This window comes from Dipodomys ordii, unplaced genomic scaffold, assembly GCF_000151885.1.
Source record: "Dipodomys ordii isolate 6190 unplaced genomic scaffold, Dord_2.0 Scaffold146, whole genome shotgun sequence".
Taxonomy (NCBI): Eukaryota; Metazoa; Chordata; class Mammalia; order Rodentia; family Heteromyidae; genus Dipodomys; species Dipodomys ordii.
The window spans coordinates 1,315,557-1,341,984 of record NW_012267362.1 but is presented as its reverse complement, the minus strand read 5'-3'; the positions used below and the strand labels follow the sequence as shown (position 1 = coordinate 1,341,984).

The following is a 26,428-nucleotide window of genomic DNA, read 5'->3' as shown; positions in this document are numbered from 1 at the left end:
TCTTTCAAAATCCAAAATGTATAAAGGCCCAAACGACACCCTCTGAAGGACTGAAACAATTCCGAGGGCCAGCCCTGTGTGAGTGCTGGACACAAGGCTTTTGTGTGGACAAATTTGGAGAGGTTACTCTTGAGACCTGAGCTTGGGCACAGGGTTGGCTCTGGGTAGGAAGACTGGCCCTGTCTGAATGGGGAGGGGGGTGGAGAGCCCCAGTGACACACCTCTGAGTTACAGGCCATTAGCGTAGCTTAACCAGCCCACCGGTCTGATTGCAATGACTTATGATGGAGAAGTGGAGCATTGAACTCTCTGGCTGCAACACCCCACCCGCCACTCTTGCTCTTTGTTGTTGTTATTGCTTGTTTGTTGTTGTTGTTGGCTTGACCCTGGCTTCCTGAGTCTCCAGAATCCACAATCACTCCAGAGCCCAGCCAGGGTGGAAGACTGAGCTGTGAGATAAGAGAAGGAAGGTGGGGACAGTGCTGCTGGCTCACTAGCTGGAGGTCTCCCAGGGTAACTGATAAATTAGGAGCAGGCAGGTCAGGTGGGGGTGCAGAGGGCAGCCGCTGCCGGGCTGCAAGCGGAGCCCTGCCTTTGGCTGGGATTGGCCCTCCCCGCGGGTGGGCGATTCCTGCCTCGGGGATTGGTGGCTTTGTGGGGCGGGGCGGGGCGGGCTAAAAGCAGCCCACAGCCCGGGCTCAGCCACGCCTGCCTGCACCAGGCACTCTCTGATCTGGGACGACTGTGGGCAGGTGTTTGTCGGCTCAGTTCACAGCACCAGCACCATGCCCATGACACTGGGTTACTGGGATATCCGTGGGGTGAGCCAGGGGTCCGATGGCCACGTAGGACGGGGACACAGGGTGGGGACTTGTTGAATAGATGGGGGTCTAGTTCTAGAAAATGCATCCTCCAGAGGAATTGTTGTAACCCTCTCTGTGTCAGGCAGGAGGCCTGTGAGACCCTGTGCGTGTAAGAGCAGGGCTGGGAGACCTGATAGGGAGGTGAGGGGATGGAGAGGTGCATGTGTGTGCTTGGAAATACTAACCTCAGGAGAAGGGAGGGAGAGGCTCACCAGGGAGGTGAAGCCACACAATGCCCTTCTCCCCTGACTTGTGTCACCTGCCATCTCTCCCAGCTGGCTCATGGCATCCGCCTGCTCCTGGAATACACAGACACAAGCTATGAGGAGAAGAGATACACGATGGGGGACGGTAATGACCCCTCCTGGTCAGATTCCTGAGCAGTTCTTGTCCATTAGGGTGTCCAGCCACCTATACTGTTGCTCCTTGTTGCTCAGCTCTGCAGGCCTCCTCCACCTGCACTCAAGGCCTGCTCCTTCTCAAACCCCTGTAGGATGCAGTTTGGTATTCCATTATATGGAGCTGGGAGAGGAGGGCTGGGGTCCCCTCTGTCTGAAGTTGGGTGGGGTTGTCTAGCACTGGCCTAAACCTTTTGTGACCCTGGTCCTTAGATCCCTCAGCCCTTACTGCATTCTTCACCCCTGTAGCCTTGGAATGTGGGACACAGCTGGTCAGAGTGCAGATCCACTGCCTCAGGGGGTGCTGGGGAAGGAGGGCTGGACTCAAGGAGGTTTGCTTTTAATTAATCTTGTCCACCACAGCTCCTGACTATGATGGAAGCCAATGGCTGAATGAGAAGTTCAAGCTGGGCCTGGACTTCCCCAATGTAGGTACAGGGGAAGGGGTGGTCTGGGAAATTCCAGATGTTCCTTATTCATCTCCATGTTCTATTCAGAGGTTTCAGGATCAGTTATTCCTGGGCTTTCATTCTAGTCTATGCAGTGTTTCAATGATGCTCTGTGTCCCAGCTCTTGCATTCATTCTGCAGGATGTTTATGTGAGGATCACCATGGTCAGGCACACTGAATGCCAGGTCTCGTGTCTGTCTAACCCAGAGAAGGGCTGCTGGGGCCTGGGCCCCTTGTGACCTTCCCTGCTTGTCCATCCAGCTGCCCTACTTGATTGATGGAGCTCACAAGATCACCCAGAGCAACGCCATCCTGCGCTACATTGCCCGCAAGCACAACCTGTGTGAGTGGGGTTGGCTGCAGGGTAATGTATATGGGGTATGGGGTGGACAATGGCCAGCTCCTGGGCTTGGCCTGGGGCAGTAAGGTGAGTATGCATCTATGTGGCTGTAGGTGGAGAGACAGAGGAGGAGAAGATTCGTGTGGACATGTTGGAGAACCAGATTATGGATACTCGCATGCAACTGGCCAGGATTTGCTACAGCCCTGACTTTGTGAGTTCCCTGCTGGGCTAAGAGATACAGAGAGGAACAGGGGCTCATCTTTGCATTTCCAACTCCTCTGGCTAGTTCGCTATCCAAACACTTTGTGTTATCATCCTACAAATTGTGGTTCCCAACCAACAACACACCTGTAATCCCAGCACTCAGGAGACTGAGATAGGAGGGTTGAAGATTTGAGGCTAGAGCCTGTGCTATATATTAAGATTCTGTCTCAAAACCAATCCAGACTCAAATCAGACCAAACAAAACACCCTCACAAGATTCACGAACAGAGTGACATCTTAAACCCTATATTTTCTAATGAAAATTGCAAACCACCTGCCACTAAATCTTAGGTAGAAAGTCAGTACCTGGATAGTTAAGTTTGTGTTCAGACTCCTCAGTTCTGACTGGATTTCTTCCCTTATGTCATGTTTCCAGTTTGCTGAATGCATCACTGGTATTGGGGTACACAGACTAGGAGGAAAAGGAGGACGTGATGGGCACTCTTGCCTGTGGACTTTTTCCCAGCTAGTTTCCTACAGACATGTTGTTCTCTTTTTTTTTCTTTTTGTTTTGTGCTGGTACTGGGGCTTAAAAACAAAGCTTTGAGTTTTACTTTGTCTTTTTCACTCAAGACTGGCACTCTATCATTTGAACTACATCCCCACTTCTGACTTTTTGTTGGTTAATTAGAGATAGAATCTCTCAGATTTATCTGCCAGGCTGGCTTTGAGTTGTGATTCTAGGATCTCAGCTTCTTGAGGAGCTAGTATAACAGGTTTGAGCCACTGGCACTCAGCTTTCTGTAGCCATTTCTTGATGGTTTTTTCCAGTGAGCCTAAATATCTTTGATCCTGTTCCTCTTTCTTTTTGCCATCTCAAATTCACTTCATCTTTTTTGAAAAATACATGTAAGTTCATGCCCGTCTTCTGCCACCCCACTAGAAAGAACACTGGATGCTTTTTTTTTGTTGTTGTTATTTGCTTCTTTGATTCTGCCTAAATCTGAGCTCAGAGCCTGCCAGGTACCTGCACACTTTGGGGAGGGGGTGATCCATAAGAAAGAAAGGGTTTGGACATCACTGATGAGATGCCCAACAGTGTACTTTGTGTCTGACTTTTAATCCCCTCAGACACATGGTGTCTTCTAACTGTAGGAGTCTATAATCAATGCTGATATATTAAAGCCTGGAGCCAGGCTCAATTTTAGGGAAGCTCTGTTCACCATGGCCCTGCCAAGGCCTACATAGCCTGGCTGGGCCTAGTCATTCTGTCAGGGAATTTTGTGTCTGAGGGTGGTAACAGCTGTTTTCTGTCTCAGGAGAAATTGAAACCAGAGTACTTGGAGCAACTCCCTGAAATGTTGAAACTTTTCTCCCAGTTCCTGGGGAAGCGGCCCTGGTTTGCAGGGGACAAGGTAAAGAGGAGGGAGATGAAGAGACAGTTTCCTTCTTCCCATTTTATAAGATTTCAGCCCATTCATTTTTGGCTTTCTGCAGATCACCTTTGTGGATTTCATTGCTTATGATATGATAGAGAGGAATCGAATATTTGAGCCAAAGTGCCTGGATGCATTCCCAAACCTGAAGGACTTCATTTCCCGTTTTGAGGTGACACCCCTCCCCAATCCTCCTTCCTCATGGATGAACTTCTTCCCTTCCCCTCTTCTATGATGCCTCCCTAGTCCTGGAGCTGTGTGAAGAATAACGAGGGTTTAGTGAGCGCTGGCTTTCTGGCAGTCCCTGTGTTTGGCAACTTGCATCTGTTGGGCCAAGTTTATCATTACAGCATTCCTATAGGGTACATAGGGCAATCCATCCTATTGGACAGATTAGGAACCTGAGACTGTAGAGAGTGAGTCATTTGCTTAAGGTCCCAGTGCCAGTGGAGGCTGTGCTGGGTAACCAGAAGGAAGTTTTGCTCAGCTTCCTGACTGGAGAGGCACTGAGATCCCAGGACCCCTGTCGTAAGAATTGCCTTTTAGGGATGGGAGCAGGTACTAGGTCTTGAACTCAGGACCTTTTGCTCTCCCTGGGCTTTTTCACTCAAGGCTAGCACTCTACCACTTGAACCATAGCTTCACTAACAGCTCTTTGGTGATTAGGAGATAAGAGTCTCACGGACTTTTCTGCCTAAGCTGGCTTTGAACTCCACAAGTGCCCAGCTGGACTTTTTCTTGAGTTGCTTGATGGTGGTTGTCTCATTTTCTCTCTGTCAACTGTTTCAACCTCCTCTTTCCTAGCTCATGTGTTTTGTCTGTGAAATTAACTCATACTCTCTTTTCAGTTCCATATTCTGGCATTCGCTGAATGAAATACAATGTAGCTCCAGCCAATGAAAAGATTGGCCTTCGCCAATCTTTCTTGGCAGAAATACCAGTTTGTGAGATTCAGGTAGTCCCAGACAGGTGCCAGGGAGCCCAGTCTGGGCCTTACCTCACAATGATTTATGGTGCATTCAGAGTCTCTGTTTGGCATCAACAAAACCTACTTGACTCCAGATTTGGGAGTAGGAAGCATTAGGGGAACAGCGATTTCTGCCTGGAATCTGTTCTCTTTCTAACTCCTCATCAAGAAATGTGCTTTCTCAGATAGCTTATCAGCTCTGGTTTTGGTCCTAGAGGTGAAGCCTTGGGAATTATACAAGAAATGGCTCAACTGTCCAGAGGGATGGGATAGCTGAGAGTTAGAACCTGAGACTTGTGGGCCTGCATTGTTGAGTTCAGGTTCTTCCCCCCACCTCCCCCCAGTCCTGGGACTTGAACTGTGGTCTTGGTACTGACCCTGAGCTTCTTTTGCTCAAGGTTAGTGATCTACCATTAGAGCCACAGCAACACTTCTGGCTTTTTCTGAGTAGCTTCTTGGAGATAAGAGTCTTATGGACTTTCCTGCCTGGGCTGGCTTCAGACCACAATCCTCAGATCTCAGCTTCCCGAGTAGTTAGGATTACAAGCATAAACCACTTGTGCCCAGCCAAAGATCTCTGATTCTTTTTGGAATTTATTTAAATACTCTATATTCTTAATGAGGCACAAAGCATATCTACTGTCATTCAGCCTGGTCCTCTGTACTAGGGTTGGAGAGGAGATCAGGCTCGGACATTAGGTAAAAAGTTTGGTCCTTCTGCTTTCTGGAAAATGATTAGGGCAAGCCAAATGTGTCAAGCTGGTCCTCCACTAACTGTCCTGTCCATTTTATGCAGGATTTGAGGTCTGCTCTACTGGCATGTTCTGGATCCCTTTGTCATTGTATAAAACCAGGCAAGCAGGAGTTTCCTTGTAGAAAAGAAACATTCCAGACCAGAGAGGGGTCACAGGGCCACCTGTGGGGAGTTGGGGTAGGGGAGCACCCAGAAAGCACAGAATAGCAGACCCAGAACCAGGCTGACTCCAGCCCTGCCCCGCACTAGCGGTGTAGATAGGAAATCCTCCCCTCCCCTCCCATTAACCTCCTTTCCCCCCTCTTCCTCTCTCCTCCCCTCCTCTCCTCTTCTCCCTCCTTTTCTCTCTCCTTCCTTTCTCTTTCTCCTTCCCTCTTGTCCTTAAATACTTGTACAAAGGGGTTTTAATTCAATTTGTGAGTCAATTTTACGTTAATTTGTGAGTACAATGTCATCCTTTGATAAAAAAAATCATTTCCCATCATCTTTCCCAACTCTAACCATCTCCTTAATCTACCTAGATTCCTTTTAACCTATATATAGGGAGAATATTATGATTGCATTTGCTCACTCTTACAGGAAATCTTTCAAGTTCCTTCCTGTTCTGATAGGATGACTTTTTGCAGTTGAGTGATTTTTTTTTTTTTTTTTTTACCCTACATTGTAATGTCTAGTGGTTTTAAAGCACCTTACTGTGTCTAGTCTCTGCCTTGATACAGGACCTGGAAAAGCTCCCTTCTCAGAGCTGGGGGACAGGGCAGGAACTAAGCAGACTGAGCTGGGCCTCACCCCTTGATCTCCATGAACAGGCTGCTCCTAAAGTGTGGCTGCTCAGGCTAACAGGCAGTAGATCTGACCTCTGGTTCTCTCCTCACTCCCAGGGCCTGAAGAAGATCTCTGCCTACATGAAGAGCAGCCGCTTCCTCCCAACACCTGTGTTCACAAAGGTAGCCAAGTGGGGTGGCAAGTAGGACCAAGGGATGGGGCCAGGGAGTCCATCCTCATCCTGCCCTAGAAGCAGCTGGACCCACTGCAGCCCTGACTCCGCCTTCTCATTTCTTCTTCTTTCCACGACCTTCCTATTCTATGGCCTTACCAGTCATTTTCTTCCACTTAATCCTTGACCCATGTAGGCCATTTAAAAAGTCCTCAGCTCCTCATTTCCTTCAGCACCCTGACCATCCTGCCTGGCAGAGGCTGCTTTGAGGAGCCTGGCTGAGGCCCTCCCCTTGGAGCTCAATCCTGTTCTCTTGAGCTCTGCCCAGAAGACTCAAATTGTGCCACTCTATGTCTCTGTCCCCCAATGAGGGTCCTGTGTCTGGTTTCTAATAAAGTTGGAGTCACACTTCCTTTGAGTTTTGCCTCTGGTTTCTTCATGCACCATCCCTCACTGCTACCTCAAAAGGACTGAATAAACCACATGGCCATGGCTGGGTACACTGGGATTCTGGTGGAGTGGGGAAGGGTTTAAGATTTCCTGGTCCCTCAGAGCAGGCTATCCCAGGAGGCTGTCTAGAAACTGAAAGGTGCCTTTCTGGGCTTGGAATCACGTTCACTCTCCAGCAGAACTCACATTTTCAAGATGAAGCTGCGGTGTCTCAGTAAGCAGAACTCCAGGTTTGTGGAGGTCTGTGGCAAGGAGTGTCAGGAACCTTTTTTCTCCCAGTGGTATGGCTTATTACCCTGTGGGTCTCTAGGAAGCTGTGTCTACTGGGTTTTCAGATGCCTTAGTCATCTTCAGCCCTTGATACACAATTACCGTATGAACTGCCTTCTTGGTTTACTTTTTGATTGACTGGGAACTTGTGAAATAAATTTCTTTGGTCTTTATATCATTGTCATGTGATTTAATTAATACTTTGTGGGGGTGAAATTCAGAAACAAGGCCTTCAGGCTTAGCTGGCCTTGCCAACAACTTTCTGGTATTTAGCATATCTGATAAGAGAGCTAATTGCAATCTTACTCAAATCTGTTTATTAAGGAACCCTTAGGATGTGGTCACTTACTCAAGTGTATATTCCTAGTGACTCAGGCGGCTGAGCTCTGAGGATCATAGTTCAATGCCAGCCAAGACCTGAAAGTCTGTGAGACTCTTATCTCTGATTAATTACCCAGAAGCTAGAGGTGAAGGTGTGGCTCAAGTGGCAGAATATCAGCCTGGAGCAAAAAGCTAAAGGATGGTACACTGGCCTTAAGTTCAAGCTCCAGGACTTCCCCAGCCCCCTCTCCCACACACAAAGAAAGAACACCTATACATTATTAATAGAAATACAAGTTAGTCTACCTACTATGGAAATTTGTATGATGCTTCCTCAAAACCTAAAAATAGAGCTATCATATAATCTAACTATGACTACTGGGTACATTTCCAAAGCAATCAAAATCAGCATACAATAGAGATACCTTCATAGCCATATTTTATTGTGACACTATTCACAATAGCTAAGTATGGAATCATTTGACATACTCATCAACCACTGAAAGGATGGCCCTGGTGACAGACTGGCAATTTTAGCTGCAAGCCTTAAATCCAGTGAGCAAGTTGGTGAGGCAGTGACTGCTTCTGTATGAAAAGCTAGCCTGGGTGGAGAATGATACTTTGTTGCTCTCCTTATCATGAAGCTCTGTACAAAATACCATCCTGAGAGAAGAACTATTGTTTGGGACTGAGTTAATCTTGGGGATTGAAAACAAGAAACCATCATGGCCTAGGGAGTCCTAGGACACTCTCTACAATGTTTGAGTAGAGCACAGACATGACAAGGTTTCATAATAAGGAAGAAGTCCTAATATGGTCCTATAGAGAAGTTCAATCCAGAGAGAGCGTTGTCAGCAAAGGGCATATTGGTTGGAGGCCGACTGGTATGGACTAAGTCCTGTCATCTGAGGGTCATAGCAGAAACAAAGCATCAAGCCTGTGGCTGGCAAAGTATTTAGCTTCCAGAGCCTGCCTCCTGGCCCTTGTGAGCCAAAGCACCCAGAGCCCCGATCCTTCCAATCACATTATCTTCACAGAAGAAGTAACAAGTAAAGTCCAAGAGCACTGGGACCTGCCTTGGGAATTTTCATCTTGGCATGTGTTTGCTACCATTTCCCTAGTAAATACTTTCAAAACTTATATTTTAATGAACTGGAAAATCTAGAAAAAATGGATAAATTTCTAGATTTATAACAAGCAAATACAATCAAAGCAGTAATTAAGAATCTCCCAAGAGGGCTGGGAAGGTGGCTCAGTGGTAGAGCGCTTGCCTTGCATGCATGAGGCCCTGGGTTCGATTCCTCAGCACCACATAAGCAAAAAGAAAAAAGCTGGAAGTGGTGCTGTGGCTCAAGTGGTAGAGCACTAGCCTTGAGCTGAAGAGCTGAGCGACAGAGCCCAGGCAGAGTTCAGGCCCCATGACTGGAAAAAAAAAAAAAAAAGAATTTCCCAAGAAAGACCAGGATCAGATGCATTCACTGCTGAATTGGACCAGATATTATAAGGAAGAAATAACATCAATACTCCTCAAATTATTCCACAAAAATGTCTTATAGTCTAATTTCAAATTTCTAATTTCAGTCTAATCAAAATTTCTTCTTCAGTCTACAAAGATATATAATCTTTTTTTTGTGTGTGTGCCATTCCTGGGGCTTGAACTCAAGGCCTTGAGCTTCTTTTGCTCAAGGCTAGCACTCTACCACCTGAGCCACAGCACCACTTTCAGCTTTTTCTGTTTATATGGTACTGAGGAATCGAGTCCAGGGCCTCATGAATGCTAGGCAAACATTTTACCATTAAGCCACATTCCCAGTCCCAAGATACATAATCTTGATATTAAAACTAAATAAGGACAAAAGGAGAAGAGAAGAAAAGAAAAAGGGAAAGTGAAGGAGAGAGAGAGGGAAGAGAGAAAAATGAGAGAAAATTACAGACCAATTTCTTTGGTTAACACAGACACAAAAATTCTCAATAAAATACTTTAATTCTGAATACAATAACACATTTTAGAAGATTATAGCTGTGTGTGTATGGTTCATGTTTATAATCCTGGCTACTTAGAAAGCTGCGATATGAAAACCACCGTTTACAGCTAGGCTGGCTCACAAATCTGTGAGAGTCTTATCTCCAATTAATCTGCAAAAGGTCAAAATTACCACACAAGTGGTAGAGTGTCAACGTTGAGTGAAAATTTTAGCTGAGCAAGAATGTAAGACCTTGAGTTAAAGCCCTAGTAGTTTCATTCCACAGATACAAGAATGTTTCAATACACACAAGTCAGTAAATATAATACAACAAATAAGCAGAATAAAGGATAAAAATCACATAATCAGCCGGGCATTGGTGGCTCACGCCTATAATCCTAGCTACTTAGGAGGCTGAGATCTGAGGATAGTGGTTCAAAGCCTGCCCAGACAGGAAAGTCTGCGAGACTCTTATCTCTAATAAACCACCAGAAAACCAGAAGTGGTACTGTGGCTCAAGTGGTAGAGCATTAGCCATGAGCTGAAGAGCTTAGGGACAGTGCCCAGGCCCAAAGTTCAAGCCCGACGACAACCAAAAAAAAAAAAAAAAAATCAATCAATCATCTCAATAGGTACAGAGAAGTTTTCCACAAAATTCAATCTCCCTTTGGTATAAAAGACATAAAGAATAAGAAGAAATAACTCAATCTAATAAATGCCATGCGTGATAAACCTATAGCTAACATCACACTAAATTGGGAAAAACTGAAACTGTTTCCTCTAGGCAGGAATTCAGTAAGTGTAACCACACTTTCCACTCTTGCTTAATATAGTACTTGAATTCTTAGCCAGAGAAATATGGCAAGAGAAAGGAATTGTTACTATAGTTAAATGAGTATTTCCCTCAGCTTTCCAAGTTTTACATACAATCTCAGATCCTTGAGATCCACTTATGAAAACATTTCAAAGTGTCTGTCAGAGAAAAGGATTTATTTTAGTGTAACAAGATAAAGAAGGAACACAGAAAAAAAGGGAAAAACATTTCCTGCTTCTAACATAGGAAATGAAAATTGAAGGCTCAAAAATGACTCATCTGCCTATCTAGCTAGCTAGCGAGCTGGGGGAATGCACAGTCTAGCAAATCCCAACCATTAGATAATGATTTGAGGTGGACAAGATGGGTGTTTATTATTCTAAAACATGGCGATGTGTGGGGCCTACCTAAAACACAGGACAAAAGGTGAGTCTTAGGGTTTCCTGTTCCCAGATTTTTTATTCATTTTTTTGTCTCTACCCATTTATGAGGTGTTTGAAGTTTTTTAAAAAATCATTTCAAAGGAGGAGGTAGATGTAGACAGCTTTCCTTAGGTTTCCTTATGCTGTGTCCTTAATATATAAAAGGAGATATGATGAAAGGGAAGGAAGAGAAGTTTTCAATAGCTTATGTTCATTTCTTTTTTTTTTTTTTTTTTGCTTTCTGGTTCTATGTCTAAGTCTGACCCTTTAACTATTTGTTAAAAATAATGTCATTTACTTGTCTATTCTACCTCAAATTAAGGAATATAAATAGAAAAGGAAGAAGGAAAATTACCCCATTTTCAAGTAATATTTGTAGGGATCCTAAAAATTCCACAAATGACTTCTTCAATCTGATAGATAATTTTTGCAAAGTAGAATTATATCAAACAACGTACAAAAACTATTAGCATTTCCATATACTACTAATAAACAGGCTGAGAAAGAAGTCAAGAAAATAATTTCATTCACAATGGCTCAAAACAAATACCTAAAAATAAACCTAACAAAGGAGGTGAAAGACCTCTACAATGAAAACTATAAAGAAATTGAAGAAGACACTAGAAGATGGAATGATCTTCCATGTTCATGGAAAGTTGTTAGACTATCAATTTACAGGTTTAATGCAATTCTGGTAAAGCAACGCAATTGCTGGAATGCAAAGAATAGCCAAAGCAATTCTGAGCAAGAGGAGCTATATTGAAGATATCACAAGAGCTAACTTTAACAAAACAGTATGGTACTGGCATAAAACAGACATACAGACCAATGGAAGAGAAGACCCAGAAACAGAAACAAGCTCACACATCTACAAGTATCTGATTTTTGACAAAGATGCAAAAAAAATGTACATTGGGGAAAAGTCTTTTCAATAAATGGTGTTAGGAAAACAAAATATTCATGTGTAGAACACTGAAGAAACGAGACTCCTATCTTTTATCTTTAAGTTGTGGCTTGCTGGGAATAAGCTTTACCTTGATCTGGGTGTTGATTACATAAAGTATGCAGATGTTAAAACGTATGGAAGTGTTCCTTGATGAGCTATGTACATACTGCAGGTGAATTATACTTCAGTGGAGGTGTAGAGTGATAGTCATGAGTGGAAAAGCCAAGTAAGTGAGACTCTGAGTTCAAGTCTCCCATCAGCACAGACACAGAACAATAGTTGCATATTATATGTTATTATTTGTATGTTTGTGTTTAACATCTGATTGCTCCTGTAGGATACCAATGACAAAAAGACACATATTTGTTTCTTCTTGCTCACCAGTGTTACAAGTGTTTATTTAATACCTAGAACATCCTTTCACAATAGGAAGAATTCAATGAATAGTCATTAAGCAAATTATATTCCAATGTTAGTGGTGTCAGTTCTAATTCATTTGACTTTTATTGATATCTGTTTCTTTAAGTAGGTGAATTTAGAGTGTGTGTGTATTTCATTTGGCTCAGCTTCTTTTCTTCAGCAATTTTACTTCAATAATATTAGAGCTGGGAATGTAGCTCCATGGTAGAGTGTTTGCCTACATGCCCAAAACCAATGCTTAATTCCAGCACTAAAAATAAATCAATAAAATAAATAATAAAACTAATGTTCACATATAATATTTAATCAGATATAATGTTTAATCATTATCTACCATTCTTTCCTGCAGATAAAGTAATATTTGCCTAGTCATTCTCATGCTATTGGTCTTTTTCTTTTTTCCTGTTCTGATACTGGAGCTTGAACTCAGGGACTGGGTACTATTCTTTAGTTTTTCTTACTTTTTTTTTTTTGGTCAGCCGTGGGTCTTGAACTCTGGGCCTGGGCGCTGTCCCTCAGCTCTTCAGCTCAAGGCGAGCGCTCTACCACTTGAGCTACAGCGCCACTTCCGGTTTTCTGGTGGTTTATTGGAGATAGGAGTCTCACGGTCTCTCCTGCCCGGGCTGGCTTTGAACCACGATCCTCAGATCTCAGCCTCCTGAGTAGCTAGGATTACAGGCGTGAGCCACCAGCGCCAGGCATTAGTTTTTCTTACTTAGGGCTGCCCCTCCATAAGCCACATCTCTACTTCTGTCCTTCTTTTGCTGATTAATTGGAGATGAGTCCTATAGACATTTCTGACTGGACTGACTTTGAGCCTCAGTCTTTAGATATCTGCCACTTAAGTAGGTAGGGTTATGGGCATAAACCACTGGCATCTGCCTATCAATCATCTTTTTTTGCCTTTCTGTATATTAATAGGATTGTCTTTAAATTATTGCCTCCCTTCTTTCCGGTTACATTATTTGAGTCCCAACGGGTGCCAGTCAAAGGGAAAAGTCTAGTAATACTCCATTAATATAATAGAGTGTTTGACAACTTTCCTTTGAGAACCTATTGAGAGTGAGTCAAGGAAAATACGTGGACTTTTTATATGTACTTTTATATGTGCTAAGGCATGCAAAGGTTCATGGTTCTATTTTATGATAGTTTTAGAGATTACAATGATTTTTTTGGTGGTTTCTACCTTCACTCTTTGTTAATTGTTACTGCTTGTACTTGTTTCCACCTCATGAATCTCTATGAACCTCTCTGTGTAACATTCTGTTATCTTCCTGTGACTTGGCCAGTTTTTCTCCTTTCATCTTCCTCCCTCTTTCCCCCTCCCCTCCTTCCCTCCCTCCCTCCCTCCTTTCTTTCTTCCTCCCTCCCTCCTTTCTTTCTTTCTGTTAAAAGATTATCTACTGACAATCCAAAATTCATTTCTCCTTTAAAGGTGCAGCATTATAAATTATAATTCTATTCTAGTTTTTTTTTAATGTCATCTTGACTGGGCTAAGGGAAGCCCACATGGCCTTGAAAACATTATTCTGGATGTGTCTGTAAAGGTGTTTCCACAAAAGATTAGCCTTTGAATAAGTAGACTGAGAGCAGATATGCTCTCACTAACATAGGTGGGCATCAGCGGTCTCCTAGAATAAAAGTAGAAGAGGTATGGATTGGCTGACTGTTTGACTAGGGTATTTACTTCTGGATCTGGGTTATCTGCCTCTGGTTTGCTGACCTTTTGATTTTATTGGAGACTTACACCACCATCCCTTCATCTTCATGTGAGGCTGATAGATTCAGGCTGAATAACATCACAGCCTTTCTTGCTTATTGCAGACAACAGATCATGGGCTTTTCTTCATCCCATGGTTGAGGAAAGCTGCCTGGCACTGGAACAAACTACTGAGGACTTCATGGGAAGTCATCTGTGTGATCACCAGGAAGTCTCCCTTTCCCTGTCCTGTATAGTGGGAGACCCAGCTACCCAGCAGCTCTACTGGTAGACCCAGATTTCTCTTCTCCTTATCTTCTTCTCAGTCTGTAGCCATATTACCCAGGGGCTGCCCCAAGTAAGACTGGTCTACATCTTCCTTATATCTGTGCTACTGGTTACCAGGGAGAAATGCTGCTCTGCTAACCTTCTGGAATTTTCCTTTTGCTAACCAGCAGTTCTAGTTCTGGGATGCTTTCCAACAATGGAAAAATATACTTTATCTTCCCAAATATAAGTGCTAGAAATTATATTTTCATTGTCAGCAGTATGATTGGCTTCAACTAAAACCTGAAGGAGAGGATCAAAACAAGTTGCAGCATATATTATATCTATACAAGTAGGCAATATATATAAAATATGGAAAATGAAATATAATATTCATACTCTATATAGCAAAGGAGAAGAGATTTAAACTACAAGATCAAACAATACTTTGGCACAACTTTTTTTTTTTTGGCAGCTGTGGGGTTTGAACTCAGGGCATGGGCACTGTCCTGACACTATCACTTTGAGCCATGGCTCCACTTCCAGTTTTTGGGTGGTTAATTGGAGCTAAGAGTTTCACAGGGACTTTCCTGCCCGACCTGGCATTGAACCCCGATCCTCAGATCTTAGCCTTCTGAGTAGCTGGGATTACAGACGTGAGCCACCAGTGCCTAACTAGCACAACTTTTTTTTTTTTTTTGCCTGAAGCAGTCCTTTGAAAGCAGATACTGGATGAAATGAAAACTTTGTGTGTGTGTGTGTGTGTGTGTGTGTGTGTGTGTGTGTGTATGTGATGGTACTGGTACTTGAACTCAGGACCTGGGTGGGTGCTCTACCACTTGAGCCACAGCTATACTTTCAACTTTTTTCTTGGTTTGTTGGAAATAAGAGTCTCGTGGACTTCCCTTCCCACACTGGATTTCAAGCATGATTCTCAGACCTCAGTCTCCTGAATACCTCGGATTACAGGCATGAGCTTCCTGCACCCAGTCTGAAATTAAAACTTTTAACTAAGAATTTAAGTCCTTTCTTTTGGCATTTTTCTCAAGAGGGAAATTGTATACTTTTGTATTTGGCAACATCAGACTTTCAAGGTGTTTCATTTCTGTAGCTCTTCGTGCATACCTGGCCTGGTAGAGGCGTCTTCTTTAGAACAAAGAAGAACAAACTTAGCAGGCCCAGGGCCATTTCTGGCTGTTTAATCTCCCAGGATAGGCTGCAAACTTAAGGCCAGAATTTTCACTCTAATGTCAGTAACCTGAGAAGTGACTCTAAAGCATTCTTAACACAGTTTGAATGAACAGACTATTTGATTCTAAAACACTCTGTAGCTTTTCAGGTGAAGCAAACCTCTCCATGGTTTGAGTACTTTCTGATACAACTCTTTCACTTTGCTCTAGAAAAATCAATTCCCAACATGGTAGTACACATCTGTAATCCCAGCTACATGGGAGGTAGAGACAGAAAGATCATGGTCCAAGGCCAGCCCAGGCAAAAAGTGCAAATCTCCATGTCAAAATACTTTTAAAAAAGATAGGGGTTGCTGGGTGCCCATGGTTCATGCCTATAATCCTAGCTACTCAGGAGGCTGAGATCTGAGGATCGCGGTTCAAAGCCAACCTGGGCAGGAAAGTCTGTGAAACTCTTATCTCCAATAAATCACCAGAAAACTGGAAGTGGCACTGTAGCTGAAGTGGTAGAGAATTAGCCTTGAGCTGAAGAGCTGAGGGACAGTGCTCAGGCCCAGAGTTCAAGCCCCACGACCGACCAAAAAAAAAGGTAGGGGGGTGTCTGGAGGCATGGATGAAGGTAGACAAAAAAAGAGACATGATAAAGGACTGAAAGAGGAGATTTATTATATGTTATTATATGGCAGCCATTGAAAGACAGCACTTTAGTACATCTTCAGGGCTACAGATATTGGCTTCAGGTTAAATAGGGAGAATTGAGGCAGAAGATGAGAAAGGTATGTATAGTAAAAACAGGCTTGAGTCACAAGTATGGCCTGATTGGCCATTAGTTCTGTCTTTGTCCTTGGAGTAGCTCTGGAGAAGTTACTACTTTATTACTAGAAAAGAACAGGAACAAAGTGGTTTTCTGAGTTTTGGGCTGTTTTCTTTCTTTCTGGATTTGAACTGCCATCCTCAGATCTCAGCCTCCTGGCTAAAAGGCTAAGGGCTGATTATAGGTATGAGCCACCGGAGCCTGGCTGGGCTGTTTTCTTTAAAATAATAAGAAAGCATCACTAGTTTGAAGGGCAAATTGTCTTCTACACAACATGATAACAGAACTTTTTCTTCTTTCCTGCAGTTCAAGGTGAATGTACAGGGATGGGAGCAAGGAGTAGTTCAGATCAAATAGCACAGATACAATCGCACAGATACAGAGCAGGGGGAATTTTAGTTCATTCACAGGGACCAGTAAAAGCATGTTTTACTTTGCCTCTTATAGTCATAGAAGAGAAAGCAAACTAAGCTAATGACAAGCTTATATAGTTTAACTTTTGAAACCCCTACCTAAATTGAGATGTTGAATTGAATCCCCTTTGTACACTATTTAAAGATTATAATAATAGAAAAAATAAGCCGGATACTGGTGGCTCATGCCTGTAATCCTAGCTACTCAGGAAGCTGAGATCTGAGGATCAAGGTTCAAAACCAGCCCAGGCAGGAAAATCTGTGAGATTCTTATCTCCAATTAACCATGAGAAAACCAGAAATGGAGTTGTGGCTAAAAGTGGTAGAGCACTAGCCTTGAGCAAAAGAGCTCAGGGACAGCACCCTGGCCCTAAGTTCAAGCCCTTACAACCGACAAAAAGAAAACCAAACCAAACCAAAAAGCCCCTCTCTTTAATCAGTAAAGGAGCATCATGGGGAATACATGATCCAGTCAGCTCACTGGACTTTCCAAGCAGTGCTATTGGTTTGTACTTGCTCCTTCTAGGCACGCTATTAGTCTTGCTACATTTGACCTTGTTAGTAAATTTATTTCTACTGTTGGCTTTTCTGCTACTAAGGTTCAATATATTATACACATATGTGTGTGTGTGTGTGTTTGTGTATAATTGTCCATTAAATACAGCTCTATTTCTGTTTTTTTGCTGGTTAACTGACTTAAAAGTCTAATGGAGAGGCTGGGAAGGTGGCTCAGTGGTAGAGTGCTTGCCTTGCATGCATGAGACCCTGGGTTCGATTCCTCAGCACCACATAAGCAAAAAGAAAAAAGCCGGAAGTGGCGCTGTGGCTTAAAGTGGTAGAGTGCTAGCCTTGAGCTGAAGAGCTGAGGGACAGCGCCCAGGCCCAGAGTCCCGGCTGGCTTGAACTTTGAACCTCAGATCTCAGCCTTTTGAGAGTAGCTAGGATTTCAGGCTTAAACTACCAGTGCCTAACATAATCCTATTTAATTGCTATGGAAATGCCTTAGGGATGTTAGCGTATTAACTGCAGAGTCCAGAAGTCAATTTGTATCCAATACATTTTATCTTGCAGAGTGTTCCTTTAAACAATTAGAGCTTGTTTACTCTGTGCAGTTGGGACAGTGCACACTAAAGTTCAGAGAGTCCAACAACCCTGGAGGCAATTTCTGTGAGGTCATGAACTGACTACCATCCTTAATCTTGACTGCTCCCTCTTGCCTTTCAGAGACTCAGGAGACCCCCTGGATGTCTCCCCTAGTTTGTGGGGACCTTGCCTTTGAGTGGCTTCTGGCCCAGTCCATCCCTTCGTTCTACAGAGCTGTTCTCCTGAAAGGCCCTGTGACTGGAATCTACCTCCCCAGCTCCTGAGAGTCCTTATCATGGCCAGCATGGCCTCCCTCTCCTTCTCTCAGCCTCCCTCTCTGTCTACTCTCTTAGGGCATAAAAACATGAAGACATGCCTCATATTTCCAAGGTCTCTCCCTGGAGTTTCCACCTCGCTTGTGATGGTTAACAGCCAAATTACACTCAATATGGAGGACTATGAAGAATCTAGTGTGTGGTAGGATCTTCAGTAAAAGAAGGACCAGATGGGTGAATACCACTGTACTACTATTACCTAGCTTTCCAAATTGATATTTGAATGAATGTTAAAGTTTTCAAAACCCATTTCTTCAACTGAATCTAGAAATACTCTTTCTTCAGGATCAAAATTCATAAAGAAAAAGATGACAAATAATTACTAATTCAAAGGCTCAACTATTTGTATGTGTGCATGTCTGCACAGAAATGGTAGCATGGCCTTGCAAGATGATAGGAATTCCCTTGGAGGCCTAACACTGCCTCGTCAGCCCACAACCAGTCTAATAGTAAGAGCTGGAGGGTTAACCATGTCTGAGAACAGAGACAATATTTGTGATAGGTCCTTTACTCTGTCAACCCCAGTGACTGGGTCTCTAAGCCTCCATCTTCACAGAGACCAGCGCAGTATGTGATATGGCTGCCTCTCCAGGGATGAGAGGACCTCTGCCTGTCCTCCACTTCCAGCCCAATATTGGTTTGAAGAGTTAAAACCATTATTGATAAGCTGGGTTCAGATTCTGTGGTCCTAACACTAGGTTCAGACTCTACAGTCCTAACAAAGCATTAGCTGAACTAATTCCTCAGATTTATTGCATGGAGATAACAACCTTGCCCTTATTGATTCACTTCCTTTTTTAAGTTCCATTATCTGTTCTCTTAGTTATTATGTCCCTTAACTTTCTTTTAGACAAGGCAAAGTCAACCAATGGATTTCACACCTCTTGGTTTTGACTGTTTGGAAGGAAGAAGGCTGGCAGGTGAATCAATGTTCTTGTTAAAATAATGTGCATGTGGGGGTTTTATTCCAGGTCTGAGAGACTTGGAAGGCCACTTGAACCTTCCCCCCTGATAGCAAGAGCACAGAGGGGTTAGGGGCCTGGGCCAGGGCTGAATCCTAGGGACCTAGACAGGCTGAGGGTCTGGCCCTGGTCTTCCTGTGGTTCTGAATGGCACCTTGGAAGGAGAAAGGTATCTGGCCCCCTGGAGCTCTTAAGATCTTCCACTGTAGCTTATAGTTGGACTTGAACTCTGCATATCAGGCCATGGTGCTGCCAATGTGAAGTTCTGCTAGCTGACTGCAGGCCCTGTGCGGGGGGCACCTCACACTCCTGGCAGGACCTTTGTCTGCTTTTGTTTTTTTTTTTTTTAATTTAGATTCACTATCAGGACCAAAATACTAAGTAGCTAGTTTACATCATCCTTAGCCAGATGAGCAATGGCTGGGTGCCACAAATTCTCTGCAGGAAACCAAGGAGACCAAATATCCTTGGTTAGGCCCTTGGGTCATTAACTATTCTATGAGGTTTTCAAGGTTTATAAAAAAAAATAAAAAATAAAAAAATCAAGCAACTTTCTGATAGGTCCAACTTTTGTTCTTTCAGTAATAGAAACTAAATTAAATTCTCAGGTTAGTGATATCCTCCCTCTAAAAAAAAATGTCATTAAGTGGTTGTACAAGACGGTTTCAACATATCATAGCAGTTTATGAGTACAATGCATCTTTTTTTTGGGGGGGGGTCCGATCATGAGGTCTGGGTGCTGTCCCTCAGCTCTTCAGCTCAAGGCTAGCGCTCTACCACTTGAGCCACAGTGGCACTTCCGGCTTTTTTCTTTTTGCTTATGTGGTGCTGAGGAATCGAACCCAGGGCCTCATGCATGCAAGGCAAGCGCTCTACCACTGAGCCACCTTCCCAGCCCCAGTACAATGCATCTTAAGGCCATACCTTCCATCTCTCTCATCTATCCCAACCTGTCTCCTTAGGATATCCGGCATCCTCTTTTTGGCTAAACCTCGGCATTTCTGCCCAAGGAATCTCTCCAGTTAAGAGCAAAGAGTAAGGAACTGGAAAGGGTTAAGTGAGAATGCCTTGCGGTTGATCAACTTGCCACATCAGCAAAGGGCTGCCAGCTCCCGGTGGAGCAAGGGGAGGAGGGGGGTTGGGGGAAGTCTCTGGCAGGGTTTTGGGGAGCAGGCTGGGTGACCTGTGCCTTTGGTTTCTGGGAGCCCACACTTGGCTCCCTGAACCCTGGAGGGTGAGACAGCACTAATTCATCCTCTTTCCTGCCTCTGAGTCCCTGGCTCCCTTTCCTAGTTTCCTGGCCAAGAGGCTCAGCATCCACAAGAGGAGGAGGTGCTTGGGGAGTCGAGGCGAGGAAGCAGAGGGGCGGGGGGAAGCAGAGGGGCGGGGGGAAGCAGAGGGGCGGGGGGAAGCAGAGGGGCGGGGCTGTATCAGACCCAGGCCCTGCCTCTCAATGCTCAGGTAGAAAAGTCCCAGCCCTGTCCTGCAGAAAGCACTAGGCTTGGTCACAGTACCTGTGGGAGCATCATGGCCATGACGCTGGGTTACTGGGACATCCGTGGGGTAAGGAGGCAGGGGGGGGGGTGTCTTACCTCTGTGTGTGTGGGAGACTCAGCAAGAGGCAAAGAAAGTTGTGAGCAGCTGGATAGATTCTAGATCAAGAATCCTCTGAAGGCTTTCTGGATTTCTGTGTGGTATCACAGCACACAGGTGCTCTCTGTCCGTCTGTCTCTCTCTTACATGCACGCATACAACTACACACACATGTGTAATGCAGGTGTGTGTAGGTGTAGGCTATGTAGGCTATGGAGAAGGTGAAGTCCCACAGCCTCCCTGTCTGACCTCTGTCACCTGCCATCTCTTCCAGCTGGCTCACGCCATCCGCCTGCTCCTAGAATACACAGGCTCAAGCTATGAGGAGAAGACATACAGGATGGGGGATGGTAAGGACACCTCTTGGCCAGGCCTTTGTCCAACCCTTGCCCATTAGTGACCAACTATCCATTCTGTAGTCACCTGTTGCTCAACTCTGTAGGCCTCCATTACCTACACCCAGGGCCTGTCTCTTCCCAAAGCCTGTAGGAGGCAGTTTGGTATGCCATTGCAGGGAACTGGGAGAGGAGGGCTGGGGACCCCTCTGTCTGAAGTTGGGTGGGGTTGTCTAGCACTGGCCTAAACCTTTTGTGACCCTGGTCCTTAGATCCCTCAGTCCTTACTGCATTCTTCACCCTTGTAGCCTTGGAATGTGGGACACAGCTGGTCAGAGTGCAGATCCACTGCCTCAGGGGGTCCTGGGGAAGGAGGGCTGGACTCAGCCAGTTTTGCTTTTAATTGATCTTGTCCACCACAGCTCCTAACTATGACAAAAGCCAGTGGCTGAATGAGAAGTTCAAGCTGGGCCTGGACTTCCCCAATGTAGGTACAGGGGAAGGGGTGGTCTAGGGAAGTGTGGCCTCCCTCCTTCCTTCCCTCCTTTCCTTGCCCAGCTGAGAGTTTCTAGGACCAGTGCTTTTGCTCTTTCTCTCTTTCCTGGCTGTCTCTGGTTCTATGATGCTTTATGCTCCAGTTCTTGCATTCATTCTGCAGTGTATTCATGTAGGGCTCACCATGGCCAGGCACACTGAGTGCCAAGTCCTGTGTCTGCTCTAACCCAGAGAAGGGCTGCTGGGGCCTGGGGCCCCTTGTGACCTTCCCTGCTTGTCCATCCAGCTGCCCTACTTGATTGATGGAGCTCACAAGATCACCCAGAGCAACGCCATCCTGCGTTACATTGCCCGCAAGCACAACCTGTGTGAGTGGGGCTGGCGGCTGGGTGTGTGGGCACAATGGCTAGCCCCGGGGCTTGGCTGGGGCAGGATGGTGAGGATGCATCTGTATGGCCACAGGTGGGGAGACAGAGGAGGAGAAGATTCGTGTGGATGTTTTGGAGAATCAGGTTTGGGACATCCGCATTCAGCTTGTCATGGTCTGCTACAACCCTGACTTTGTGAGTTTCCCAATTGTGCTGTACCTGGCAGAGTTTGGAGCAGGAGTTAAACTGGGTTCACGTGCATGCTGATCTTGTTTGTCATTTGAACTCTTTGTCATTTCTGGTTCCCCACAGGACTATTTATTCATCATGATCAAAATCTGGCCATGTAAACACCAAATCAATTGCCCAATCTTAGGGAATAATTTAGCTTAGAAGTTTTGAAATTCAGTTAGACTTTAGAGTTTGTTTTTAGGATCCCTTTCATCTCTGACCTTTAATTGAGCAATGGGCTCTCCTAAGATGTGATCCCCCCACCCCTCTTCCTGCTTCTGGAATAAGAAGACTCAAACCAAGAACAAGATAGTGGAAAGTAATGCACCTTAGTCTCCAGCCCTCTGTCCAATGGTTTCCCCAAAGTTGTGCCCTTAATACCACCAGTAAGAATAAAGACTGTTTCTTAATAGTCATCCCAGGATCAGCCAGAAGATCACCATCCCTTTCCTTCCTTCCTTTCAGGATCAGACATTCTGATGGGCACTGGTGGTCTGAAGTTAGCCCTAGCAGGAAAGTCTGTGAAGACTTATCTCCAATTAACCAACAATACACCAGAAATGGAGCTGTGGCTCAAGTGGTAGAGTGCTAGTCTTGAGCAAAAAATTAAGGGACAGTAGCTAAGCTCTAAGTACAAGCCCCAGTACTGGCATACACATGCATACATGTATGTGCACACACATACAGATCAAACATTCTTCAACTTTCCTGAAAATATGCCAATATTCACCTGCCATCCATTAGGTACAACTTCCCTCCTGGGGTCTTTCAGTTCTTGCTTCTTTAATTCCCCAATACTGGCACACACAAAAGATGTCCCGATGGGGGGCTTTTATCTGAGGGTCCTGACTTGCTGTTTTTTGCCTCAGGAGAAGCTGAAGCCTGAGTTCTTGGAGGGCCTTCCTGACAAGATGAAGCTCTTCTCCCAGTTCCTGGGGAAGCGGCCATGGTTTGCAGGGGACAAGGTAAGGAGGAGGGCCACAGGGAGGAGAACTTGTCTATTGTCACACTTTATATGAGAGTTCAGCCCACTCATTCTGTCTCTGCAGATCACCTTTGTGGATTTCCTGGCTTATGATGTCCTTGATATCCACCGAATGTTTGAACCCAAGTGCCTGGATGCGTTCCCCAACCTGAAGGACTTCATGTCCCGCTTTGAGGTGACACCCCCCAGTCCTCTTTCCTCATGGGTAAACGTCTTTTCCCCCTTTCCATGATGGCTTCCTAGTCCTGGAGCTGAGTGAAGAATAATGAGGGTTTACTGAGTGCTGGCTTTCTGGCAGTCCCTGTGCTTAGCACCATATATAGTGAGCCAAGTTTATCATTATAGCATTCCTATGGGTGGACAGAGCAATCTGTCCCATTGGACAGATTAGGAACCTGAGGCTGTAGAGGGTGAGCAGCTTATTGAAGGTTCCAGTGCCAAGGGAGGTTGTGGTGGGCCTCTGGCTTAGTCTAAGGGCAATAGTCCTTGGCTGTCCTTGATTTATAGTGGAAGGAAAATCTTCAGGCCTTCTGCAGCCTGGGTTTCCTGCCCAGGACCCTGTGGAGAAGGAACACAAAAGCATATACAGGTGTCATTGAGTAGGGTGAGACAAGTTGAGAGTAACTGAGAAGTATCAAGAAACACAGACAAGAGTCACTGTTGCTCTGCAGGGAGGTTTTACATACAGTTATGACCCCTAATGAGGAGGCACCAAGACTGTAGTTGGTGCTTGACGAGTAGCTATGTGGGGCCCCTGTTGGAGGAGTTTATCTTCAGGTGTTCTATGGTGGGGACCTTCTGCCCCTCTTCTGTTTTCTTTCAATATTCCTGTGTTGCATCTTTGAAAGGCTCATACACTTCCTTTTATTTCTTCCTTTGTTTCTTTTCTTTTTTTTTTTGTTATTGGTCATGTTCTTAAACTCAGAGCTTGAACACTGAGCTTTTTTGCTTTTTTGCTCAAGGATAGTGCTTGACCACTTTGAGCCACAGCTCCACTTCTAGTTTTCTGGCAGTTAATTGGAGGTAAGAGTCTCACAGACTTTCTTGCCTGGGCTGGCTTTGAACCTTGATCCTCAGATCTCAACCTCCTGAGTAACTAGGATTACATTTGTGAGCCAACAGCACCTGGCTAATTTTCCTTTCTGTTTGCTGACCTTCTCCTGTGTAAGAGGCTCTAAGTCAGGCCTCGTACAACATATAAAGAGCTCCCTCATGCCTAATCAGCAAATAAGTATAGCAGAAAGTGCCCAAAACACCACCTGGGTTCTGAGAATACAGCTTGGACCTCATGCCACAGTTGATAATGATGTACTGAAAGTGCACTTGTTTATTAATACCAACAAAGCCTACTTTCTTAGAGATTTGGGAGTTAGAGGCATAATTTGCAACAGTTGTTGTTTTAGCCCGAAATCCATTCTCCGGCCTTCCTCCTCATCAAATGAAGTCCTTTCTCAGCAAGTTCTTATCAGCTTTGGTTCTGTTCCAGGCTTGGCCTTGGGGTGTTTGAAAGCTCACTGGAGCACAGATAGGGAGGAAAAGGAGCTCTGAGAGCTGCAACATGGTCTGCTGGGTCTGGCTTATTAGATCTAGGCAGTCTTGGATCTCTGAATCCTTTTTGTTGTTGTTGTTGGTTGTGAGGCTTGAACTCTGGGCCTAGGTATTGACTGTCCTTTAGCTCTTCAGCTCAAGGCTAGCGCTCTACCACTTAAGCCACAGCACCACTTCCGGCTTTTTCTGTTTATGTGGTGCTGAGGAATCGAACCCAGGGCCTCATGCTTGCAAGGCTCTACCACTGAGCCACCTTCCTAGCCCTCTCTGAATTCTTTTGAGTTACCTGGGAGCTGAACCTTTGTTAAGAAGTCACACAACACAACTGAATGTCATTTTCCCTGGTCCCTATATCAGGGCTTGCCATGAGGTTGTGCAGGGTCACAGTGAAATTAGACTCAGGTACTAGGTAGAGAAATTTGGACATTCTGCTCTCAGAGGACTGGGTAGGACCCTGTCCAACCTTTCCCTGTGGGTCTTCCTCCATCTTGAGCACTTTTCACTCAAGGTTTTCTGAGTTGCTTGGGTAAGACCTTGTGTATCTTCCATGCAATGCTGATAAGCTCTCAGCTCCTTTGTTCTTCTAGATCTTTCCTCCTGTATGCAAATTCAGATGTGCAGAAACTTTCCTGTGAAGCAGAGCCACCCCTGTGGGAAGGGAAGAGGGGTGAGCACAGAAAGCATAGAGTGACAGACAGCCTGGGACTCTCTAGTTCTTCTCACGAGCTCTGTAAGGAAGTTGTTTAATCTCTTTGGACCTTAGGTTTCCTACTGCTCAGTGGTGAAGGCAGGTTGGATCTTGCAGGATTGCCAAGTGGATTGATGCTTTTTTCTTTTTGTCAGTCATGGGGCTTGAACTCAAGGCCCAGGTGCTGTCCCCTGAGCTCTTTTGCTCAAGCCGAGAGCTCTACTACTTTGAGTCACAGCTCTAGGACTTTCCTGTCTGGGTGGCTCCAAACTGCAATCCTCAGATCTCAGCCTCCTGAATAACTAGGATTATAGGCATTGAGCTACCAGTGCCTAGGACGAGCGGATTTTCTGAGCTAATATGGAATGTTGAATATAAAGCACCTTGCCCAGTATCTACAGGACACTCAAGAGTTCCCTGCCCAGAACTGGGGAGCTGAGCAGACTGGTCTTGATTCCCATGCATGGGCTTCTCCTGGAGGGAAATTGCTTGGGTCAGTCTCCACCAGGCCTGAGCTCCTGCTTTTCCTTCCCAATTGCAGGGACTGAAGAAGATCTCTGCCTACATGAAGACCAGCCGCTTCCTCCGAAAGCCTCTGTTTTTAAAACAGGCCACATGGGGTAACAAGTAAGGGCCCTGTAATGCCAATACGGGTGCATGGAGAGGATCTGCACCTGTGGCCCTCTTGCTTCTTAGCACTGCTGCCTCAGTCTTCTCAATCCTTTGTCCTTCCTTCTCCTCCCTTCTCTGCAAAGGCCATTATCTCCTTCTATTCAGACCCCTATACAGTTGAGCCTCTGTAAGCTTCAGATCCCAGTTTCTTCAACAAAGCCCCTACCTTCTTGTTCTTGCCCTGAATCTAACTATATAGCCTCTGTCCTGCTTGGAGGAGCTTGATTGACCCCCAGTACCCCTGAAGTTCCTGCACCAGTTTTGTGTGTTCAGGCCCTGGTTCCCAGCGTGGGGGCTGCCCAGCCTTATGTTACCCCCAGTAAAGCCTGAGCCACACTTACTCTGTGTCTTGTCTTATTGTCTCTGGCCCTTTGGGTTGTGTTCACAAGGTTGAGGTTCTTTGCTCTATTGTCCACAGCTGGGCTGAGTGAGGAGCTGTATGGTGTCTGGGTCATTAAATGTACCTGTATCCAAATCCTGAGTCCTGCAGGAGATGCTCCTTCTGTGCCAGGCAGCTCACTGGCTCAGGAGCATGTGGTTCCTCCAGTGGTCATGGGCAGTGTGTATCATGCTTCAGAGCAGTGCTGTGCTGATGCGAAGGCTCCAAACATCATGGGCCAACCACTTTCTGACCTCCTGTCCTGGAGCCTTCTCTGATCTGGAGATGGTCCTCTCTTCTCAAGATATATTTCACATAAAGGTTTTCTGCCAAATTGTAGTTGACGTGTATATTTTCCCTCAATTCAGTTGTAAGTTTATTTTAGGAGGGAATCTAAGCCTTGTTGAACTTT

At 45.0% G+C, this 26,428-nt stretch overlaps 2 protein-coding genes across 2 annotated transcripts; both read left to right on the top strand.

Moving 5' to 3' along the window:
- Positions 1 to 707: 707 nt before the first annotated feature.
- On the top strand, positions 708 to 6,763 carry LOC105997436 (glutathione S-transferase Mu 2). The gene is made up of 8 exons (XM_013031857.1): positions 708 to 821; positions 1,139 to 1,214; positions 1,625 to 1,689; positions 1,973 to 2,054; positions 2,165 to 2,265; positions 3,578 to 3,673; positions 3,756 to 3,866; positions 6,297 to 6,763. The coding sequence occupies exons 1-8, from the start codon at positions 786 to 788 to the stop codon at positions 6,384 to 6,386; spliced, it is 657 nt and encodes a 218-aa protein (XP_012887311.1). The 5' UTR covers positions 708 to 785; the 3' UTR covers positions 6,387 to 6,763.
- Positions 6,764 to 20,204: 13,441 nt separating this feature from the next.
- Positions 20,205 to 26,007, top strand: LOC105997437 (glutathione S-transferase Mu 1-like). The gene is made up of 8 exons (XM_013031858.1): positions 20,205 to 20,285; positions 20,590 to 20,665; positions 21,073 to 21,137; positions 21,432 to 21,513; positions 21,608 to 21,708; positions 22,614 to 22,709; positions 22,794 to 22,904; positions 25,507 to 26,007. Exons 1-8 carry the CDS (start codon positions 20,250 to 20,252, stop codon positions 25,594 to 25,596), a joined length of 657 nt encoding a protein of 218 aa, XP_012887312.1. The 5' UTR covers positions 20,205 to 20,249; the 3' UTR covers positions 25,597 to 26,007.
- Positions 26,008 to 26,428: the final 421 nt, after the last annotated feature.